The sequence below is a fragment of the Peromyscus leucopus genome, chromosome 11 (assembly GCF_004664715.2).
Source record: "Peromyscus leucopus breed LL Stock chromosome 11, UCI_PerLeu_2.1, whole genome shotgun sequence".
NCBI lineage: Eukaryota > Metazoa > Chordata > Mammalia > Rodentia > Cricetidae > Peromyscus > Peromyscus leucopus.
Window position 1 is genome coordinate 37,489,579 of NC_051072.1, and position 19,744 is coordinate 37,509,322.

A 19,744-nucleotide genomic window follows, 5' to 3' on the forward strand; every position below is an offset into this window, starting at 1 on the left:
TCATCTTTTAAGAGTAGTGTTCAGTCTCCAGGAATTTGCGTTTTTTTAAGTTGGTTTTATTAATTTCTAGTTTTAGTCTTTTATGGTCAGCTAGAATGTAATCAGTTATTTTGATTTTTCTTGTATTTGTTAAGACTTGTTTTGTGTCCTACAATATGGTCTGTTTTAGAGAACAGTCTTGCTTGGGCTGCTTAAACGATTGATTTTTTTCAGTGTTTAGGTATTCTGTAGAGTCTTTTTTTTTTTTTTTTCAAGACAGGGTTTCTCTGTGTTGCTTTGTGCCTTTCCTGGATCTCGCTCTGTAGACCAGACTGGCCTCAACTCAGATCCACCTGCCTCTGCCTCCCAAGTGCTGTGTGTGATTAAAGGCGTGCGCCACCACCGCCTGGCTAGAGTCCCTTTTATAAATAGGGAAACAGACTAGGAGACGAGAAATAGTTTTTTCTAAAGTATTAGAGCTGCATAAGTTCCTGTAGATACTTTAAGATTTGCCCCCCCCCCCTTTTTGTCCTTTTGCCCAGGGGTTGTGGTGCCATGCCTTTAATCCCAGTACTAGGAGGCAGATACTGGTGGATCTTGAGTTCAAGGTCAGCCTGTTATACAGAACGAATTCCAGGACAGCCAATTCTACACAGAGACCTGTCTCTAAAAACAGAACAACAAAAAAAACCCCAAAAGATTTGTCTTTTTGCTGGGGTGGTTCTGGAGCTTGAAACGATGATCTTATGCATGCTAAGAAAGTACTCTGGGCCTGCAACGGCCGCCCGAACGAGGGGACGCAACAGAGGCAGGTCGGAGCTGCTGCTGTCGCATGACCCGCGGTAAAAAGCGAGAGCTCGCCTGCCAGAAGAAGAAGCAGAGAGACTCAAGATGATGGGCTTTCTGCTGCCGCCCGCAAGCAGAGGACTCGGAGATCATGCGGCAGCAGCAGAAAAAGGCAGACGAGAAGAAGGAGGAACCCAAGTAGCCTCGTGGCTTTGTGTCCAACCCTCTTGCCCTGCGCCTGTGTGCCTGGAGCCAGGCCCGCCATGCTCGAGTTTCCTCCTGTAGTACAGCTCCCAGGCCCCAGCACCGATGGCATTCCCTTGGCCCTGAGTCTGCAGCAGGTTCCTTTAGTGCTTCCTTCCCCTCAGGTAGCCTCTTTCCCCCTGGGTCGCTTCTGGGGGTGAGGAGGTTACCTCTTCCCAGTGTTCTTTATTCCTGTTGGGCACACCCCAAAGTATTAAAAGTAGCTTTGTTAAAAAAAGTACTCTGTCAGTAATTGACACCCCTAGCTCCGTTTGAGTGTTCTGAAACATATTATACAAAAGGTTTTAATGAAATTTGTAAGCTTACAAACACCTACACAGTAGTATCCTAAACATTTTGCCTCAATTTGGAAATGGAACATTACCTATACAGTCAACATGTCCTTACTATTTACTTCTTCACAGTCCATTTCCCATCTTGTCTTAGACATTGGGTTTTTGTTTCCGTGATCTATTTGTTTATACTCTTTGTTACTTTTCTTAGTATGGATTGGTGAAATATATACAGAGGCATATATAGTCTTGTATGTTATCTTTAGTGTTTTGGGTTTTTTGAGACAGGGTTTCTCTGTGTAGTTTTGGTACCTGTCCTGGAACTCACTTTGTAGACCAGGCTGGCCTCAAACTCACAGAGATCTGCCTGGCTCTACCTCCCGAGTGCTGGGATTAAAGGCTCACACCACCACAGCCCAGCCATAGTGTTTTTAAAGTCAAATTACTTTTTTATTGTTACATGTATTTCCCTAAATAAATTATAGTATCTTAGTACTATTTTAAATAGTTTTTTTTTAAATTATGGGTTTATTAATATTATATCTCATGTTAGTTTCCTAATTAGTATCCTTGATTAATCCATACTTTGTTGTGGGTGTTGCTTTTCTTATTTATTATGACTGGGCCTATCAAATGCTAATAAGCAAGTGCTCTACTTTCACTAACCTATGCTTTAGTCCATCTTGAATTTTTTAATATGAATATTTAATATGAATTATTTTAATTTCATTCTTGAATACCACCTTTCTGTGTCTCATTTTAGTCTAATGTTTCTTACTTAGGTTTTACTGCACTGGCAACTTTTCAGGAGGCTTTGAAAGGTTTTTTCTTTCTTGCAAATAAACATGCCTTCTGCTTTGGGATGTTAGGAGAAGACATAAAGACCCAAGTGTATGACTGATGACTTGGCAGACAGTAAAAATGAATGTTAGAGGCTCTGGTTTGTCATGCTTCCTAAGTAAGGCTTTTGGAGATTAACAGGGAGAGGGGCTAAGATAGATGCTTCCTTTGCACTGAATTTAGGGAATCAACTACGTTTTTAATAAACCTGTTCTTGTTGGGTGGTGGTGGTGCACACCCAGCACTTAGGAGACAGAGGCAGACAGATCTCTGTGAGTTTGAGCCCAGCCTGGTCTACAGAATGAGATCCAGGAAAGCCAGGGTTACACAGAAGTCCTGTGTTGAAAACCCCCAACAAACAAAACCCCCAAAACAAAACAACAAAACAAAACAAAACAAAACAAAAAAAACCCTATTTGTTTCAGAGGAGGCTACTACTTAACCCTTGATGTTCATTCTCAAACACGACTAAGCAATGGTCCATGCAGAAAGCAGTAGTAGCATTGCATTTTTGGCACATAAAAATTTTGTATGGGGATTCGCAGGGTGGGCATATGGTAGATTTACTCTCCCAACTACTACTCTTCAGCCCTTACATACTCTCGGCTGTCAAACGCTGATTGATTGATAGATGCTGAAACCAAATTCGTTTAATTTGTCTTGTACAACATGCAATTAAGGCTACAGTCAATATTAGCAGTAGCAGCAGCAGCAGCAGCAGGAGGCCAGAATTCTCCAAACTGTGGAAAAGTGTTGCATGGTGGAGATGTGAAGTGATACATACACTCTTCCTTCCTCTGTATAGAAAAGATTGGCGTAGAGTCATGTATTACCAATTCATGGATGTTTAAAGTAACTCAGTATTTGGTGTTATTTTGTGCATTATAGGCCCAGTACTTAGATCTAGAAGAACCTTTGGGAGGGGAAGGGGAGCTGGAGGGAGAAGGATTAAGAGATTGACTTACGATTCCCATATGCAAATACCTTACTTCATGGACACGTGTCACTCCAGTTTTGAGGACTTTTTTTTTTCCTTTTTTTTGGGGGGAGGAGGGTTGTTAATGATGATAGGGTATGTGTCCAATAGGTTTTTGTTCTATTCTTTGAGAAACTATTCTTTATTCTTGAGAAAGTTGCAGCATAAGCACACATCAGAAGGGGCTTGGATATAAAATGATTAAGACCTTGTGCTTTTGGTGCTCCCAGCAGGGAATGTACAGACTCTTTGGTCCCATTCTAGATTGTCCCTCACAATAGCTGTGACTCATAAGCACATAGCTAAATGTAACTGGTGATGTTGAATATATTTTTTTTAAGTGGTTATCTTTAATAGATAAACCAATACCTTTTCATCTTAGCATGCCAGATGTGTTTTGTTTGTTAAGGTGCTGTTTACAATCATAAATGATAAACTTTGTCTTCTTTTTCTGAGATAATCTTCCCCTTATCCCACCTTACTCCCATTCAGGAACTATTTGAGGGACAAAGCACTGAATGTAAGGGCCAGCATGATGGAGCTCAAGTTTAATCTCAGCACTCCAGAGGCAGAGGCAGGTGAATCTCTGAGTTTGAAGCCAGCCTGGTAGAGTTCCAGGGCAGCCAAAGCTGCATAACAGAGAGACTGTCTCACAAACCAAGCAAACTAAAATGTTGAATGTAGCTGAGTCTGGTGGTGTATACCTGTAATCAGAAGGGTAAGGCAAGAGGATTTCCAGGAGATTCAGGCCAACTTGGGCTATAGCATGACCTTGTCTTTAAAAGAGCCAAACCTCAGATAAAACAAATGTTGAGTGAAAAACTGAAGATTTTTTTAAAATTCTCACTCTGGACCTACATGGTAAATTATATCACCCCTCAAGGCTCAGGGGACATTTTGCAGGAAAGGACTGAAAGTGTGTAAGAACTGGAGGAAGAAGGGGAGTGTAGCCAAATGCTGCCTTCCAGTCATGGCATGGCTGTTGCACTCTTCAATTCATAATGTATGTGAAACACACAATTTTGCCTGCCTTCAATGCTGTTAGGACACCTTGGAAGTGGAGTAACAGGTGGGGGTGTTAGCCACCAGGTGGATGCTAGGAATTGAACCATGGTCCTCTATAAAAGCAGCTAAGTGCTCTTAGTAGCTTAGCTATCTCTCCTACTACAACTTTACCCTCCACCCTCTTTTTTGTTATTTTGAAATGGTCTTTCTGCATAACCATGGCTGTCCTCGACTCAACAATCAGGCTGGCCTTGAACTCACAGCTGATGCGCCTCTGCCTCCCTAGCACTGGATTAGAGGTGTGCACCACCATGCCCAGCTCTATTTATTGGATTTTGATATTAATTAAGCTTATACTTTATAAGCTGTCAAACTTATACTTTGACTTTAGTTTTTTTCTTTCCTTCTCTGTTTGAGATGAGATCTTGCTGTATAATCCATTCAGGTTTTGAATTCACCATATAGCCTAAGCTGGTCTACCTCAGTCTCCCTAGTGCAGAAATTACAGGTGTTTGTCACCACATCTGGCTTTGGCTTCAGAATTACTGAGGCACTGTTTTTCTTTTCACATCTCTTAGATCTTTGATAGTTATTTGTAAAGAATGTAGATTCTTCACTGTCAATACAGTAGTCACCCTTCCATGAGCCAGTTTACTTAAATATGAACCAATGAAGTTTAACGTGAACTAATGTTATTTCAACTGCCTAATAGCTACATGTACCCAATAGCAGCATTGGAGAGTTATAGATTTTTGTTTGTGTTGAGTCAAGGTCTCTTTAGCCTTTTCTGTCCTGGAACTGAAATCACTCTGTCTTACTATAGTGCTGGGATTTAAGGCATATAACACCACTCCTGGATATTATAGATATTAATAGATGGTGTCAGAAAGTTTTTTATTGGAAAGTTATGGTAGAGGTTTTCATTGATGACTGTTAAGTATTCTTGTTTTTATTTTTACTTATTTTTTGCCTTATTTTAGTCATGTATTAAGGAAATTGAATAGTTTTGCATTCATTTAAAAATATCTACATAAGGATTGGGAATGTAGCTCAGTTGATGGAGTACTTTTTTAGCATACGTACATTCTGGCTCAGTTCTCCATACCACAAAGACAGGGCATTGTGGCATACCCCTGTATGGACTTTTAGGTGGAGACAGGAGGATCAGAAAGAAGTTCAAAGTTACCTCTTATTGCTCCAAAGCGTCCAACTGAAGGACAAGTCAAAGACAGGTTATTGGGGGGAAAAGGTAAAAAGATTTATTTGGAAAGCCTGCATACCAAGAAATTGATTGGATATAACCAATAACTATGTTAAGTCACTGTAAGTGTCAAGCTCCTTTTATCCTTAGATAAGGTGGCAAGCAGAAAGATTGACTGGGGACCTTGAAGCTTTACTCCAGTGGTCTAGGATATAATGGGGTGTTACGAAACCTGGCAACCAGAACATACGTGAGCACAGAGCTATGATGCCCCTGTGAGCCTTGCAAATGGTTTGGTTACTTTCCTTTTGTCCTCATTAATCTGAGGAGAAGAAAAGAGATGAGGGAGTTTCACTGTGACAGTCTGTACAGCCAGTTCAGGACAAACATGACTACATACATAGTTAAGCAGAGATGCAATTCAGGTGTAAAGGTAGGGAAAGATGCTGTGAAGGCAAGTGCAAAGCCATTTGCCCTTTTGAGTTACCCATAGGATATCTTCAAGGTCAACTAGGAGTTCTGCTTTCAGAAAAAGAAGCTTTTAGATCATTGGAAAGTCTATGCAGCCATTACAACTCACATGTCAGAGATGTTCTGTCAGCAAAGGTAATGAGATGGCATGGTCTCAAAAATTAATGACTTCAAGCCATTTAAAATCAAGGCTTATTGATGATTTTTCTTCCTTAGAGAATAATTTTTTTCAATCAGTTCTTTCTCATTTCTTCAGACCTAAGGCAAGCATTAGGCTGCCATCTGTTTTTTTTTTCCCCTTTGCTTAGATATTTCACCAAAATGGAATAACATCAAGTGAATTTTGAACAATGGTTTAAATTTCACTTAAAAATTGTTTTTAGATTGATGTACATTGTATCATTTATCAGTATTTATTTTAAATTATATAGCTTTACCACATTTTATCTATTGATGGGCATTTAAATTGTTTGCAGCCTTGTCTTTTTTCTTTTCTTTTGGATATGGCTTTGATACTTAATTTAGTCTGTCTTAAAACTTCCAATTCTCCTGCCTCAGTTTCTCAGTTGCTAGCAGTAAAGGTGTACATTACCACAACTGGTTTGTTTACAGTTTATTCGTTCCTATTTTGAATAATGCTATCTAAAACTTAGTGTATGAATCTGTAAAGATATTTGAAAAGTCATATAGCTCTCTATGTAATGTGTATTGCTGCTGTGTTCTGTCATCTATCTAAGAAGGTATCTACTGTACCCCGGGCTGGCCTTAAACTTGGTGTGTAGCTGATGATGACCTTGCAAATTCTGAGATCAGAGGCGTGCACTGCCACTCATGTTTTTTTTTTTTTTTTTTTCTTTCTTGTTGTTTTTGTTTTGGCTTTGTTGTTTTTGAAGACAGGGTCTCTCTACATAGCCCTGCCTGTCCTGTAACTCACTCTGTAGACCAAACTGGCCTCAAACTCACAGAGATTCTCCTACCTCTGTCTCCTAAGTGCTGGAACTAAAGGTGTGCACCACCATACTTGGCTTTTTAAGTTAAAAACAAAACAAAACAAAACAAAAAACCCAAACCTGCCCAACTGGCTGGGCAGTGGTGGTACTTGCCTTTAGTTTCAACACCTGGGAGATTAGGTAGAGGACAGCTAGGACTACACAAAGAAACCCTGTCTGGGACCTCCCCTCCCCTGCCCCGCCCCCAAAACCAAACCAAACCAAAACAAAAAACTCAAAACCAACACTGCCAAACTAGTGTCCAAAGTGACTGTACAACTTTACATTCCTACTAGTAAAATAAAGAAGGGTAGCAGTGGGAAGTTTTTTTATTAAAGAAACAAAAATAATTTTTAGAACCCTACAATGTATATGTATATATATGCACAAACATACAGCCAAATTAACATTTTCCATTCCTGCTGTACTTTGCTACCTCAATTTGAATTTCCTTTCAGTGTTTTTTAAGTTCAAAAGGTGTTTTTCATTGTCTTGTAATTTAGATGTATTAGTTATTCTCTATTTTTGAATGGCTTCACCCTTTTTTGGGGGAGGGGTGGAAGCATGGTGCTAATGATTAAAAACTAAGGTGTTAGTAGGTGCTAGGTAATGCATTTAGCAAAGACAGTCCTTAGTTCTCGCCTCCTTACTTTATCCCCCCATTAGAACTCTAAAAAGATTGTGTGTGTCCATGTCAGTCCATCCATCTCTGTGTGTGTGTGCACATTAGTGCAGGTGCTGACAGACCAGAAGCATTGGATCCCTTGGAGCTTGCACAATAGGCATTCATCAAATTCATCAAGTTCATGTCTTTTGGAATAGCAGTTTATGCTCTTAACCACTGAGCTAGCTTGCAGCCCCTTAATTTTTTCAAGTTTGCATACAAAGTGTCATTATTTTTAATGAAAATTTATTTTCTGATTATAGGCTTAGATCACTTAGAAATAGGAATGTGATGGTAGAGATATGGTTTGGATATGTCTAAATTTAAGAGTGGATAAAAGCACGTGTCATGCAAGCTTCAGTTTAATCCTTGGAACTATCATGAAAGTGGAAGGAGAGAACCTTGCCTTAGGAGAAATTGTGCAGGGGGTGGGTAGAGGGGGCAATAATAATGAATAAAATTGAAAAACAGAACAGAACAAAACCCACACTGAGAGACATCAGTGTGTTATCAGTAGAGAATGCAGATCAGAAGTGAGATCTGAAATGGTAAAAGAATCTCTGGACTATTCAGGTTGTTAGATGTGAAGTATGAATGAATGTGTATAGAATCACACAGGGAAAGAGGAAGACGTGAGAGTTGTCTGCTCCTTTTTATGTATAGCAGAAAACCCATGTCCAGAAAAAACCACAGGAAGACCCTTTCTCACCTGTTTGATTGAATAATTGAGATAGGGTCTTTGAATCCCTGGCTCTTTTCTCCCTCTCAAGTACTGGTATTGCAAATGTGATACTCCACTTTAAAACAACACCTTTTTGGGGGGTGGGAGGAGACAGGGTTTCTCTGTGTAGCACTGGCTGTCCCGGAACTAACTCTGTAGACCAGGCTGGCCTCGAACTCACAGAGATCCACCTGCCTTTGCCTCTCCAGTGCTGGGATTATAGGCGTGTGCCACCACTGCCTGGTTAAGACAAGCATTTTTAAAAGGAGGAGACTTTTGCTAGTATTGAGTATCATAGAAAGGACAATAAAGATTAATAGAGGGTCATAGTTCAGCATACAAAATCAATTTGGTTTGACAAAGGCATTGTGAATTGATTAATTATGGAGTCAGGACAAATATCAAATTGGCATTTGTAGTGTGTTAAAAAGTGTGAGAGAAGCAGGCGAATCTCTTGAGTTTGAGGCCAGCCTGGTTTACACAGAGAATGCCTATTTTTGAGAAGTGGAGAGGGAGAGAAAGAGAAAGAAAATTGGAGAGCAAAAAAAAAAAAAAAAGGGGGGGGGGGGGGTAGGGGGTAGGGTAACAGAAGAAACAGCAAGTTGTTTGGACAAGGAAAATCGTATTGAAGTAGCTGAGATTGGCGTTTACTACTATGTTGGGCATGAAGGTTCCAGAGATTGGAGGGCCCTATTGATTACTGCCCCCCTCTTCCCAAGACAGGTATTATTTTCATGACTACAGTGTTATTATAATAACTAAAATTCATTAATTGCTTAATTGTGTATTTAAGATTGAGAAACAAGGTTGAATTATGTATATTAATGCCTATAATTTGGTTTTATTTTCTGCCTAAAATGCTAGCAATTTCTCTAAGCCCCCCCTTTTTTATGTTCAGATATGTGTGATCACAGAATAATAACTGATGGTAACAATTTGTTTTTAGAGTCTTAGTGAATATTGAAGCTACACAAAAAGTCATGATAATGTTGATTTGGGGATACCAAATAATAGAAAAAAATTTCTCTGAAAGGAAGTAGGTAGAGGGTAATGTTATTTTAAATTCTTTCAGGTTTTGGGGTTGAGGATTTAGCTCAGTGGTAGAGTGCTTGCTAGGCTCTGGGTTCGGTCCTCAGCTCTGGAAAAAAAAATTCAGGGTTTTAGTTCTATAATATTTACATATGAGTCCATGTACTCTTCAAATTTGGAATAGATGAATATTTATTTGTATTTTCTTACACACTAGTAATTAGAAATTGGTCATGTACCTTTCCAAACTAGTTTGCTATGCTAAAGCATTGTTAAATTGGGTGGAGCCTGTTACCACCTAACTTCATTGTGTTTGCAAGTAACTTTAGTCTGTAAAGAGTGTTGCTGTTAAGTAAACTTTTTTAAAGTTACTGTAAAAGATGGTTTATATTGTATACCTATTTTCAGATTAGCACTTTCACTTTATGATAAAGCATCACCACATTCCAAACCTTGTCTGTAACCAGTAAAATACTGGGTTATTTGTCACTTAAAACTTTGAGTATTTAACCCAGTTCTTTAATGGAAGTAGGAATTTAGAAGTAAGAACAGTAAAAGAAGAGAGGAGAGAGAGGGGGCCTTGTCAGAATTTTCCAGTTCCCTTCTTATTACCTGATGTCAAGCAAATTTGGTTGGTCAGGCAGTTAATACCTCCACTCTCTAAACTAATAGCTATTTACTGATAGATTAGTCTCTTGTTTGCATTAGTTGTAAAAATATTTGATTGTGTTACTTGAATATGGCAACTGGCCAAATCGTCATAATTTTGTAGGCATGTCTTATCTGTGTGTACTCTTACTAGCCTTTACTTTGTATCACTGAATTTTGTCTTTTTTAGTTTCACTTAATATACAAAAATACTATTCTGTTCTTGCCGTTTGTTTTTTTTTTTTTGTTTGTTTGTTTTGCATTTTTCTGTTCTCTCCTTTATTGTGGTTTATGGTTTGTGGGAGTCATTCTCTCATGGCAGCAGGAGTTGGAGACAGGCTGATAATATTCCATGGACAGACAGGAAGCAGAGAGTGAACAGAGAATCAAGTAGAGTGGGTTGTGCCTCCTTCCCTCTTCCAGCAAGGCTTACCTCCCTAAGGTTCCATAACCTTCCAAACAGTGCCACCAACTGGTGATTTAAGTGTTCAAACACATTCACGCTCAACATTCCATTCTGAATTCGGCACAGGCCCATAGCTATCTCATGATGCAAAATATATTTGTTTCACTTTCCAGAGTTCCCATAGTCTTTCACAGTCCTAACACTATTCAGAAATCCACTGTCTCTTCTGAAGTTCAAGGTAATCGCCCTTAAAATAAACAAGTTTCATACTTCAGTATATAATAGCACAGTGAACATGGCCATTTTAAGAGAGTGGAAATCATACCAAGTGGAAATCAGACCAAAGCTAGTCCCAAACCATATGGGCAGTCCTGGAACTCTCTTCAGCACCTGGGACTTAGGACACATCAGGACTCTAAAGGACTAGATATTTCTAGTCTATTTCTAAGAATACCTTTGCTTACTTTTCCATGTTAGGATATCATTATTTGTGTTGTTTCCTATAGCTTATTGTGTCTCCCAGTTCATGGATTTTCCGTCTTCTTTTTAAGGAGGCCCTTTTTCTTAAGGCCAGCCTGGTCAGCTAGGCTTCTAGGCCCATTAAGGGTACACACTGAGACCTTGTCTCAAGAGAAAGAAAGAACAGGCACTACTATACCTTTCCCCACTTCCTTTTCTAATGACACACAAATCCCTTTACTACATAAAATTTTTTGTAATTGTTGAGAATTTTGATTGTGATTATATCATTCACATATATACATTAAGTAACCATTATAAATAACTTGTACTTTGTAGTCTTAATTTTTGAAATAGTTACTCTGTATTATTTTCCTCTTTTTTTCTTTTTGTATTTAACTACTTTATGAAAAGTCTAGGGAGCTTAAAAATGTTTCACACTTGACAATTTTTCTTGTAGAAAAAAAGAATGAAAATGTTTACATCAAATAGAGTGTAGTACAGAATTTTATATGTTAAAAATGCATCACATTTTTACTTGTTTATCTTGGGGTATATTATTGCTACTGTTGGTATTACTGTTGGAAAGCAGTAGTGTAGTAAGGAGGTGTAGTTCTTGAATTCTTTCAGAAAAGTATGCCTTTTTTGGTAAAGCAGAAGGAAAGAGAATAACAGTATGATTAATTTTATACATATTCAATAGCTTGGAAATAACTGCATGTATTCTTAACCATTTAAACTAGAAATAAGTTGATGTGCTACTGGTTTAAAGTTAAATTTAGGCTTAATAAATGTATTTATTTTAATTTATTTCAGTCATCATTGAATTTTGAGAAGCATTCTGAAAATTTTTCATGGACAGAAAATCGTTATGATGTGAGTCGTCGACGACACAACTCTTCAGATGGCTTTGATTCTGGTATTGGACGTCCTAACGGAGGTAAAATTTGCTAAGGAATGATAGAATTCATAATTTTTTTCATAATCTTTTTAGGATGTTTTGATTACTATTCAGTCATTAAGTATAACTATCTTTGAATTTATATTACTTTACTGTTATCAAATAAAGGTAATTTTGGGAGGAAAGAAAAAAATGGATGGCGTACGCATGGCAGAAATGGTACAGAAAACATAAATCATCGAGGGGGATACCATGGTGGAAATTCCCGTTCTCGTAGCAGTCTTTTCCATTCTGGAAAAAGCCAAGGACTACATGAAAACAGCATCCCTGACAATGACACTGGGAGGAAAGAAGACAAGAGAGAACGCAGACAGTTTGAGGCTGAGGACTTTGTAAGTTTCTATAATTTTCATACAAATGATGTTTCTGCAAGTGCCATTTCAGTATCAAGGCACTCGTAGGTTTTTGTCGTTCATTTTATATCAGCACAGGTAATTTTTCTGTAGGGTCATTCTAACAGGTGTTTGTTCAGTTGTGGGTGTTTTGTATCAAGTCAGGGTTTCATGCTTCAGCTCAGGCTGAGTTGAACTCAAGCATGAGTCACTATGCCAAGTTCTGTCTACTTTATTTTAAACTTCATATTTTATAAGGAATCACGCATTTCTTTATTACCTCTTAATTTTGTGTGTGTGTGCTTGTATGTATGTTAGTTCAGGCCACAGTATATTTGTGGAGGTCAAGGTTAACTTGGCTTTTTGTTTTATTAAGACTGGGTCTCACTATGTAGTCCTGGACTTCGTGGAACTTGCCATGTAGACCAGGTTGCCAGTTCCAGAGGATTGAAAGAGGGCAAGACTCATCCTGAGTGTGGGCTTGGGGGCCAAATGGAATAAAAGGAATTACCTCCTTTTTTTGTTTCCTGCTCCTATGATTTGAATTTTTCTGTTGCACAATGACTTTCCCTAGTGAACTGAGCTTTCTGAAACCATGCACTAAAATAAATACTTTCCTCCTTTCTGTTAATTTTCTAGGGTATTTAATCATACCCACTAATAAAATAAAAAAGATAAATACCTTTACTGTGAAATTAATGAAAGTGTATAGTGTGGTAAATATTGTTCTTAGTACTAATGTTTTGAGATAGGGTCTTGCCATGTAGCTCTTGCTGCCCTAGAACTCACAGTGTAGACCAGACTGGCCTTGAGCACACAGTGTCTGTCTCTACTTTCCAAGTGCTGAGATAGAAAGCATGAGCCACCTCACACAAGCCTCCAGAGGATAACATCAGGGATTTGGTTCTCTTCTTACAATGTGTGTACTTTGGGTTTGACAGCAGGCACCTTAACCTCCTGAGCCATCTCCCCTGGCCACTCTAAATGGAATTTTTTGGTCACTAACTCTGCTTTAAAATGGTTTCTTTCTTTCTCCCTTCTGACTCCTTCCAGAACCTTTTGGCATATTTATGTTGTTTTCATTCCTTATGAAAATTGAATACACCCCCTTAGAACTAGAAGCCTCACGAGTTTAGTGGTTTATTTACAAGTACCTCATAATCTATCATTTGTGTACACACGCGCACGCACACACGCACGCCAAGCAAGCAAGCAAGCACTCATGCACGCGGGGTCTTGAAAGTGTATTTTGCTAATTGATCAATTGAGTTTTACTATTGCTGCCCAGGCTTGTCTGGAACTGATGGACTTATGTGATCCTCTTGGGTAAATGAAAGCAGAGTTTTCATCTTTTCTTGTTCCTTAATCTCAGTATGTCTTCTTTAAATACCGTGCTTCTTAAGTTACAGAAAAATGACCCAGTAAACAGTTTTCCTTTGGGTTTTGTTGTGTTTGTTTTGAGTTAAGATCTTTTGTAGCCTAGGTTGGTCCCAGACTTACTCTGTGGCTGAGGATAGTCTTAACTTCTGATGTTTTTTTCTTCACTTTCCAAGTGCTGGGTTTACATAGGTGTACACTGTTGTGCTTGGCTCTGATTAATTTCTGATCATTTAAAATTCATATGTTGTGTAAGTAGAGAACCAGCACTTTTTTTTTTTTATTACTGTTTCTTGGTATATATTTGAGTGGTTGTATTAGTCTGTTGCTGTTGATGGCATGCAGAATATATAGATTAATTTGACAGGCAGAATCTGTGTTCTCATGGAGCTGTTCCTAGTGGGAAGACTCAGCATCAAATGAGAAAATAACTTGTAAACTGCAGAGAATTTGAAGATGAAGTGACTGAGTAGTAGATACTTTGGTAAGGGAAGTCAAGAGAGGCTTCTTTTGACCAAAAGGAACAAGTCTTGTTGCACTAAGAAATTGGGAGTGTGTGTAGCTCAGAGCTAGGATGTGGGCTTTGTTAGTATAAGGCTCTTATACTTAAGTGTAAAACTTAAGACAAAACCTGGGAGGAAGAAAGGATAAGTTTTAGTGTAAAAGATTTGAGTTCTAAACTGTTCCAGTGGAAGACTAGTGACAAACCAGTGACGCTTCGTTTGGGAGCTTTGATAACCAAAGGTAAGGTATTCGGGTATCTTTTGTCTTATTTCAGGTAGCTCTAGGGAAAGGATTTGACAGATTGGACTTAGGGCAGGAGACTGGTTACGGGAAATGAAGAGTAAATGATTTGTTTTAGGTATTATCAAGTAACATTGGACATTTCTGTACCTTACCATTTGAATGGTCTGTTTTTTCCACTAGATAATCACCAGATAATTTAACTTACATCATCAAACTGGGGATAATAGTGCATTAAACAATGTAGTGAATTAAACACACAGTAAGCACATTGTAAGCTCTTTTAAAAATAATATTTTTTATTTGTAGGATTATAATAAAATTATATCATTTTCCTCTTTTCATCCTCCCATGTAAATTGCATTCTCTTTTTCACATACATGGCCTTTTTGTTATAAATGCATGAGGGGGGCAGGGAGGGAGGAGGGTTCCTAAATACATAAATACATCCTGTTCAATCTGCATGTTACTGTACATTTTATCCATTATTAAATGGTCAGCCCTGAACGTATACATAGTAAGCTCTTAATAAAAACTAATGGTTGCCTGAAGTGATGGCAGAGATGGACTGATCTCTGTGAGTTTGAGGCCAGACAGGGATACAAAGTGAGACCCTGTTTCACCCCTCCCCCCAAAAGCTTACCCCATTCTAATTGCTGCTTTCTTATTGTCCCTTACCTCCAGACCTAAGGTAGTGGTAATCAGTTATTGTAACTTTTTAGACCTGGAGTATAGACATAGTTTATAGTTAATGTATATATAAATGCATATGTATATAAATTATATATGCAAATAAACTGTACAGTTTATAATAGTATATTTAATACTATCATATAATTAAGAAAAGGATATATAGCCACCAAATACTCTTAGTTTTATTTAGTTCTTTTCTGTGAGGAAATTACTTATACAGGTAAACATATATGTTCTTATGGGGCTTTTTAGTAATGTTAGTTCCATGCTAATAATAATTAATTTCTGTACATAAAGTATTTGTACTTAGATTCATTTTATTTATTATAAGTATTAAATGTCTTCCTTAAAGAAAGCAGACTATGTTGCCAGGTAATATGAAAAGTAACCTGGTATACTGTGAAGTTACTCTAAAGAAACTGTTAAGTCTTAGGATTCTAGAGTCTAAACATCTACCAAGATTAGCTTTAGAGTGCCATTAATGCTCATATCTCTTTTGAATAATCCTAAGCACCCTTTGAAATAAATTTCACACTTTGCTTTGGGAATGTCTGTGTTGGTTTCTGTTTCTCTTGAGACTGGGTTTATCTATGCAAGTTGCAGAAACAGTTGACTAGCATACAGTTCTATTTAGTTCTTTCTGTTGTTTCTTTGAGACGGCTCTCATGTAGCCCAGTCTGTCCTCAGTAACTCATTATGTACTTGGGGTGGCGTTCTGAATTCTCTTGCCTCGTCCTCCCAAGTGCTGAGAATGAGTGTGTTAACAGAAACACTCCATTGATACAAAACATAATAGAATTGGTGAAGAGTGTAATTTTCATCTCTTTGGTTATAACTGTGTACTGCAGAAAGCATTATACTTCTGACTGGGGTTTTCCATTTGCTGCTGTCTCGCTCTGCTTTGAACTACTTGACAAAAGCCATTGTTTCCTATCCTTTCTAAGTAGCAGCTACTATAGGGGCCAGTAGACACCTTGGCTCTGTGGGGTTTTTGTCTTTTGGTGGGTAGTGTTATCACTGAACTCAGGGCCTGGCATGTGTGAGACCAGCACTTTGCCATTATGCTACATTTCCACCCTGTGTCTATGTTCTCTACTTTAGTCCAGATGTCTTCAGATAATTAGATGAAGGTAAAGATTCTCTTTGTCTCCAATTAGCAGTGAGAATAAACAGTAGACATTTTGATGGTTAGCAGAGGAAATTGAAAGCAAAGTTTATGGAGAATTAGTATTATAACTAAGACCTGACCAGACCATGTTCCTCAGTTATGAAAGATGTGTAACCATGTGATTGTTTAAAGGACTTTTGCTATGTGAAACACTTACGTGCCTTGTTACATTTTTAAATTTAATTTTCTTTCAGCCATCTTTAAATCCTGAATATGAGAGAGAACCAAATCAGAATAAATCTTTAGCTGCGGGTGTATGGGGTAAGTAATGTTTTACCTATTTTTTTGAGGGACAAAATATATTGTATTTGTAGGTTGCCTTTTTAAAAAGTATAAAATAGGGTACTCTTTAATCACTGCATTTGATTTGCTAAGATACTGAAGTAATACCTTTAAAAGAAAGGAATTTGGGTATAAATTTTATTTGAAATACTTAATTTACACATGCTAGTGACATTAAGTATTTGATCGTTTTTGAGAATGATTCCAGGTTAATGCAGTTTTGAGAGTAGTCTTGATAATCTCAAATAATTCAATATATAGTTTATATTTTTAGTTTTTTATCATTGAAATTTGTCTAACTGGGAAAATAAGTACTTGTCATTGTAACATGAAATAACTATGTATGAAAATGGTTGTGTGTAGACTGATAAACTATTTGTATAGATTTTCCTTTGATTAGTCTACATTTGAAATTTGATTTTTAAGCTTACTGAGTTTCTGGTAAATAACTCCCTTTAAAACTGCTGAGTTGAATTTGATAAGATCTTACAGAAGAAACTGCACTCATAGTACAAATTAGAAAGCTTTTAAAAGATTTAAGTGAAGTTTAAAATAATGGAAAATTTATAAGATTTCTGAAAAATAAACTTGATACCAAATTAAAAGTGCTATCCATTTTAAAACTTGTACACATGTTCATTTGTAATTTTTTTAATTGAAAACCAACAGCCTACTAAAACAAAAGGATTGTGGCTTATGGTAGCATGCTAGTCCTAATAATAATGGCATTATTTTAAACTTTGCCACTCCCTGTGCTGGTCTTAATTGTATTTATGGGGGTGAAACTGGGGAATTATTTTGTTTTCTTTTGATCTCCCTTTTTATTTAATGGCTTTTGAGGGTGGGGGAGGGGGTGGTCAGACATTTTTGTTAGAACCATGTGAATGGCATTGTTTTTTCTGTATTGCAAATTAGTATTTCTACCACTCTCCCCAGGCCTACACGCCCAGACACACACATACCCAACCAAAAAAATCTCCCAAGCTCCTCTCTTAGGTATGTTTCCTTATTATTCAGTTTTTCTGGGAACAACTGATTGCATAAGAATATAGAATCTCCTGAAAAGTGTTAAATAGAATCTCTAAGAAATTAGGAATAATTTGGATTCTAGTGTAATGAAAGTACATTTTAAAAGTCAAGAATGTCAGCATTTGTCATACAAACTATAAGATACTAGTGTGGTGTACGGTCCTTGGTTCACTTAATCTTAGAAATGATTTAAAGACAAAGACAGTTATGAAAACTAGACTAAAATGTATTATTATAAAGATTTTGGTTCTGTTTTCAGAGGTGATTTAAGGATTTTGAATACTAGTTGAAAAGATATTTAAATGGGAGGTAAAACTGTTTGTTTAGGTAAACTAAGATATGTGTTTGCATTAAAAACAAAACAAAAGGTTAATTGTGGAATGGTTAATTGTTAAATTCGAGTACTTCCCATAGAAATACAATGATACTGTTCATTGTATCGTACTTCATTATTCCTTTCTCATTTTACCCCCTGGGTTCCCAAGTATGCTTTTCCTCATAGCAACACTTAGAATAGCTATCTATGTTCCTGAGGAAGATGAGAGGATTTTAGCAAAGACTTCAGTAGAACTTTTCTAGTGATACTTCCAGGTAAGCAAAAATTTACTAACAAAAATTTAGTATGTATAAAAAGAAAAATAGTTTGTTTCCCAAACTGTTGACTTTGTCAATCATACATGGGCCTATTCATAACATAATACTCCAATTTAAAAAAATGGCTTGAGGGAAATTAATTAAGCCATTTAAAATAAAGTCATTACCTAAGTTTATTTTTACTTAGGATTTAGCTGGCTTTATTGGTAACACCTTTCAACCTTTATATATCTAGGACTTCAATACTATTTTTGTCTTAACCAGGATCACAGCTATTTGGTACAAAAGATTAATGACTATTAAGAAATCTCTGTGTTTTTAATAACATAATGCTAAAATAGCAATTCAAGATACTTGGCAGTGAGTAACTGAGAAATTTAAAATAATTGTTTTATTTTTTTATTTTTTTATTTGGAGGTTGAGGAACAAAGAAAAAAATGAGTGTTTATGTATGTGTAAGAAATCAAGGCCACAGTGGCTATTGATAGTCTTGGAAATATTCAGAAATACTAATAGACTATGCTATATGGATACCACCAAGATTATTGTAACAGTCAGTGCTTAAGATACGCAGTCATTCAAGAATAATGTTTTAATTACTGTAATTTTCTGGTCAGCATTTATATTTTTGTGTATTTGATGATATGATAAACCTGTTTTTTTCTCATAGCTGATAGAGTGCCTTTTAGTATAAGGTACATTATTAAGATATTTTTGTTTACCTTCTAAACCAAAGCACGTTAGTGACCAGTCTCCCACTATCAACCTCCTCCCCCATTTTTTTTTAGCTACAGAATTGCAACTTAGCTAGCTTGAACCATACAGGTTGAGAAATGAAATTATGCTAAATGAAGTATAATGTATTGAAAGCCAGTAAAGTCTTTGAGAAACTAGATTAAGAATTTTTTGGTGGATTGTTTTGCTTGAGTATTGAAATACATTCCTTTACTATCTGTCTTGTGTAAAAACAGTAAAAAAAAAATTCCCATCATAAGGGGAAGGCAGCACTTCTTTAAGACTGAGTAGGATAAGTTAATGGAGTATGAGTGGACAGTTTGAGGAAAATAAATCTTCAGTCAGGAACATGACTTGCTTAGGTGGGTGTGGTGGTACACACTTACAATTCCTAATACTCAGGAAGCACAGATAGAAAGAAGGATTAAAATTTTAAAAGGAGAGACATTGCGGTTGCTTATCATAGGAGTTGTTTATATTTGCAAAGCCCTTCCCTCCCAGCTCCCCCATCCACCTTGAGGCAGGGTCTTAATGAGCTTGAATTCTGACCTTCCTGCCTGTATTTGCCATTACATATGGCTTGGTAAAGTATCTTTAAACCTGTTCTGTATATGAATAAAGCAGGAGACCTCATAAAGGAAAGGCACTGTGTCTGTTGATACTAATGTAAAATTAACAGTAGTAACTTACTTGATTAAAACATCTGTAGATCAAAACACATTTGTTAAATAACATTGAAACAGCAAAATACAGTGTCTATGTTTTTTTAGAAATAATTTTTAGCAGATTGTTTTTCTCTGTAAAAATAAGTGTTCATGATAGGAAATTGGGTAACTGAAAACTATAATGAAAAACAGAAAAGAAGATTGAATCAGTGAATTGAAGTGTTCAAGCTCTGTATTCAGGTTGTCCTCAAATGTTCAATCTTCCAATTTTAGCTACCTGAATACTTTTTATTATTTGTAACAATATTCTAATTTTTTCAAAAGCCAGTTTTCACCCTACCAGAGACCTTGATTTAAGAAATTGAAGAGCTAATTCTTGCATTGGTAGGTAGAAGGGAGGGCACACATGACAAGACAACAATAAAAGTCACTTACTGTAAGATAAGTTATTTAG

The 19,744-nt window shown here is 36.9% G+C and overlaps 1 protein-coding gene across 5 annotated transcripts in view; it reads left to right on the forward strand.

Annotated features, from left to right (window-relative positions):
• Gpbp1 (GC-rich promoter binding protein 1) overlaps positions 1-19,744 on the forward strand; it is a 78,739-nt gene that overhangs the window by 34,861 nt on the left and 24,134 nt on the right. For 3 of the 5 annotated variants that reach the window (XM_028884372.2, XM_028884364.2, XM_037209440.1), the window contains 4 exons: positions 11,527-11,650; positions 11,780-12,003; positions 16,180-16,246; positions 17,204-17,263. In XM_028884372.2, coding sequence (XP_028740205.1) covers positions 11,527-11,650; positions 11,780-12,003; positions 16,180-16,246; positions 17,204-17,263 — 475 coding nt within the window. The remainder of the gene's footprint in view (positions 1-11,526; positions 11,651-11,779; positions 12,004-16,179; positions 16,247-17,203; positions 17,264-19,744) is intronic. The other 2 variants (XM_028884381.2, XM_037209441.1) reach the window with 1 other exon arrangement.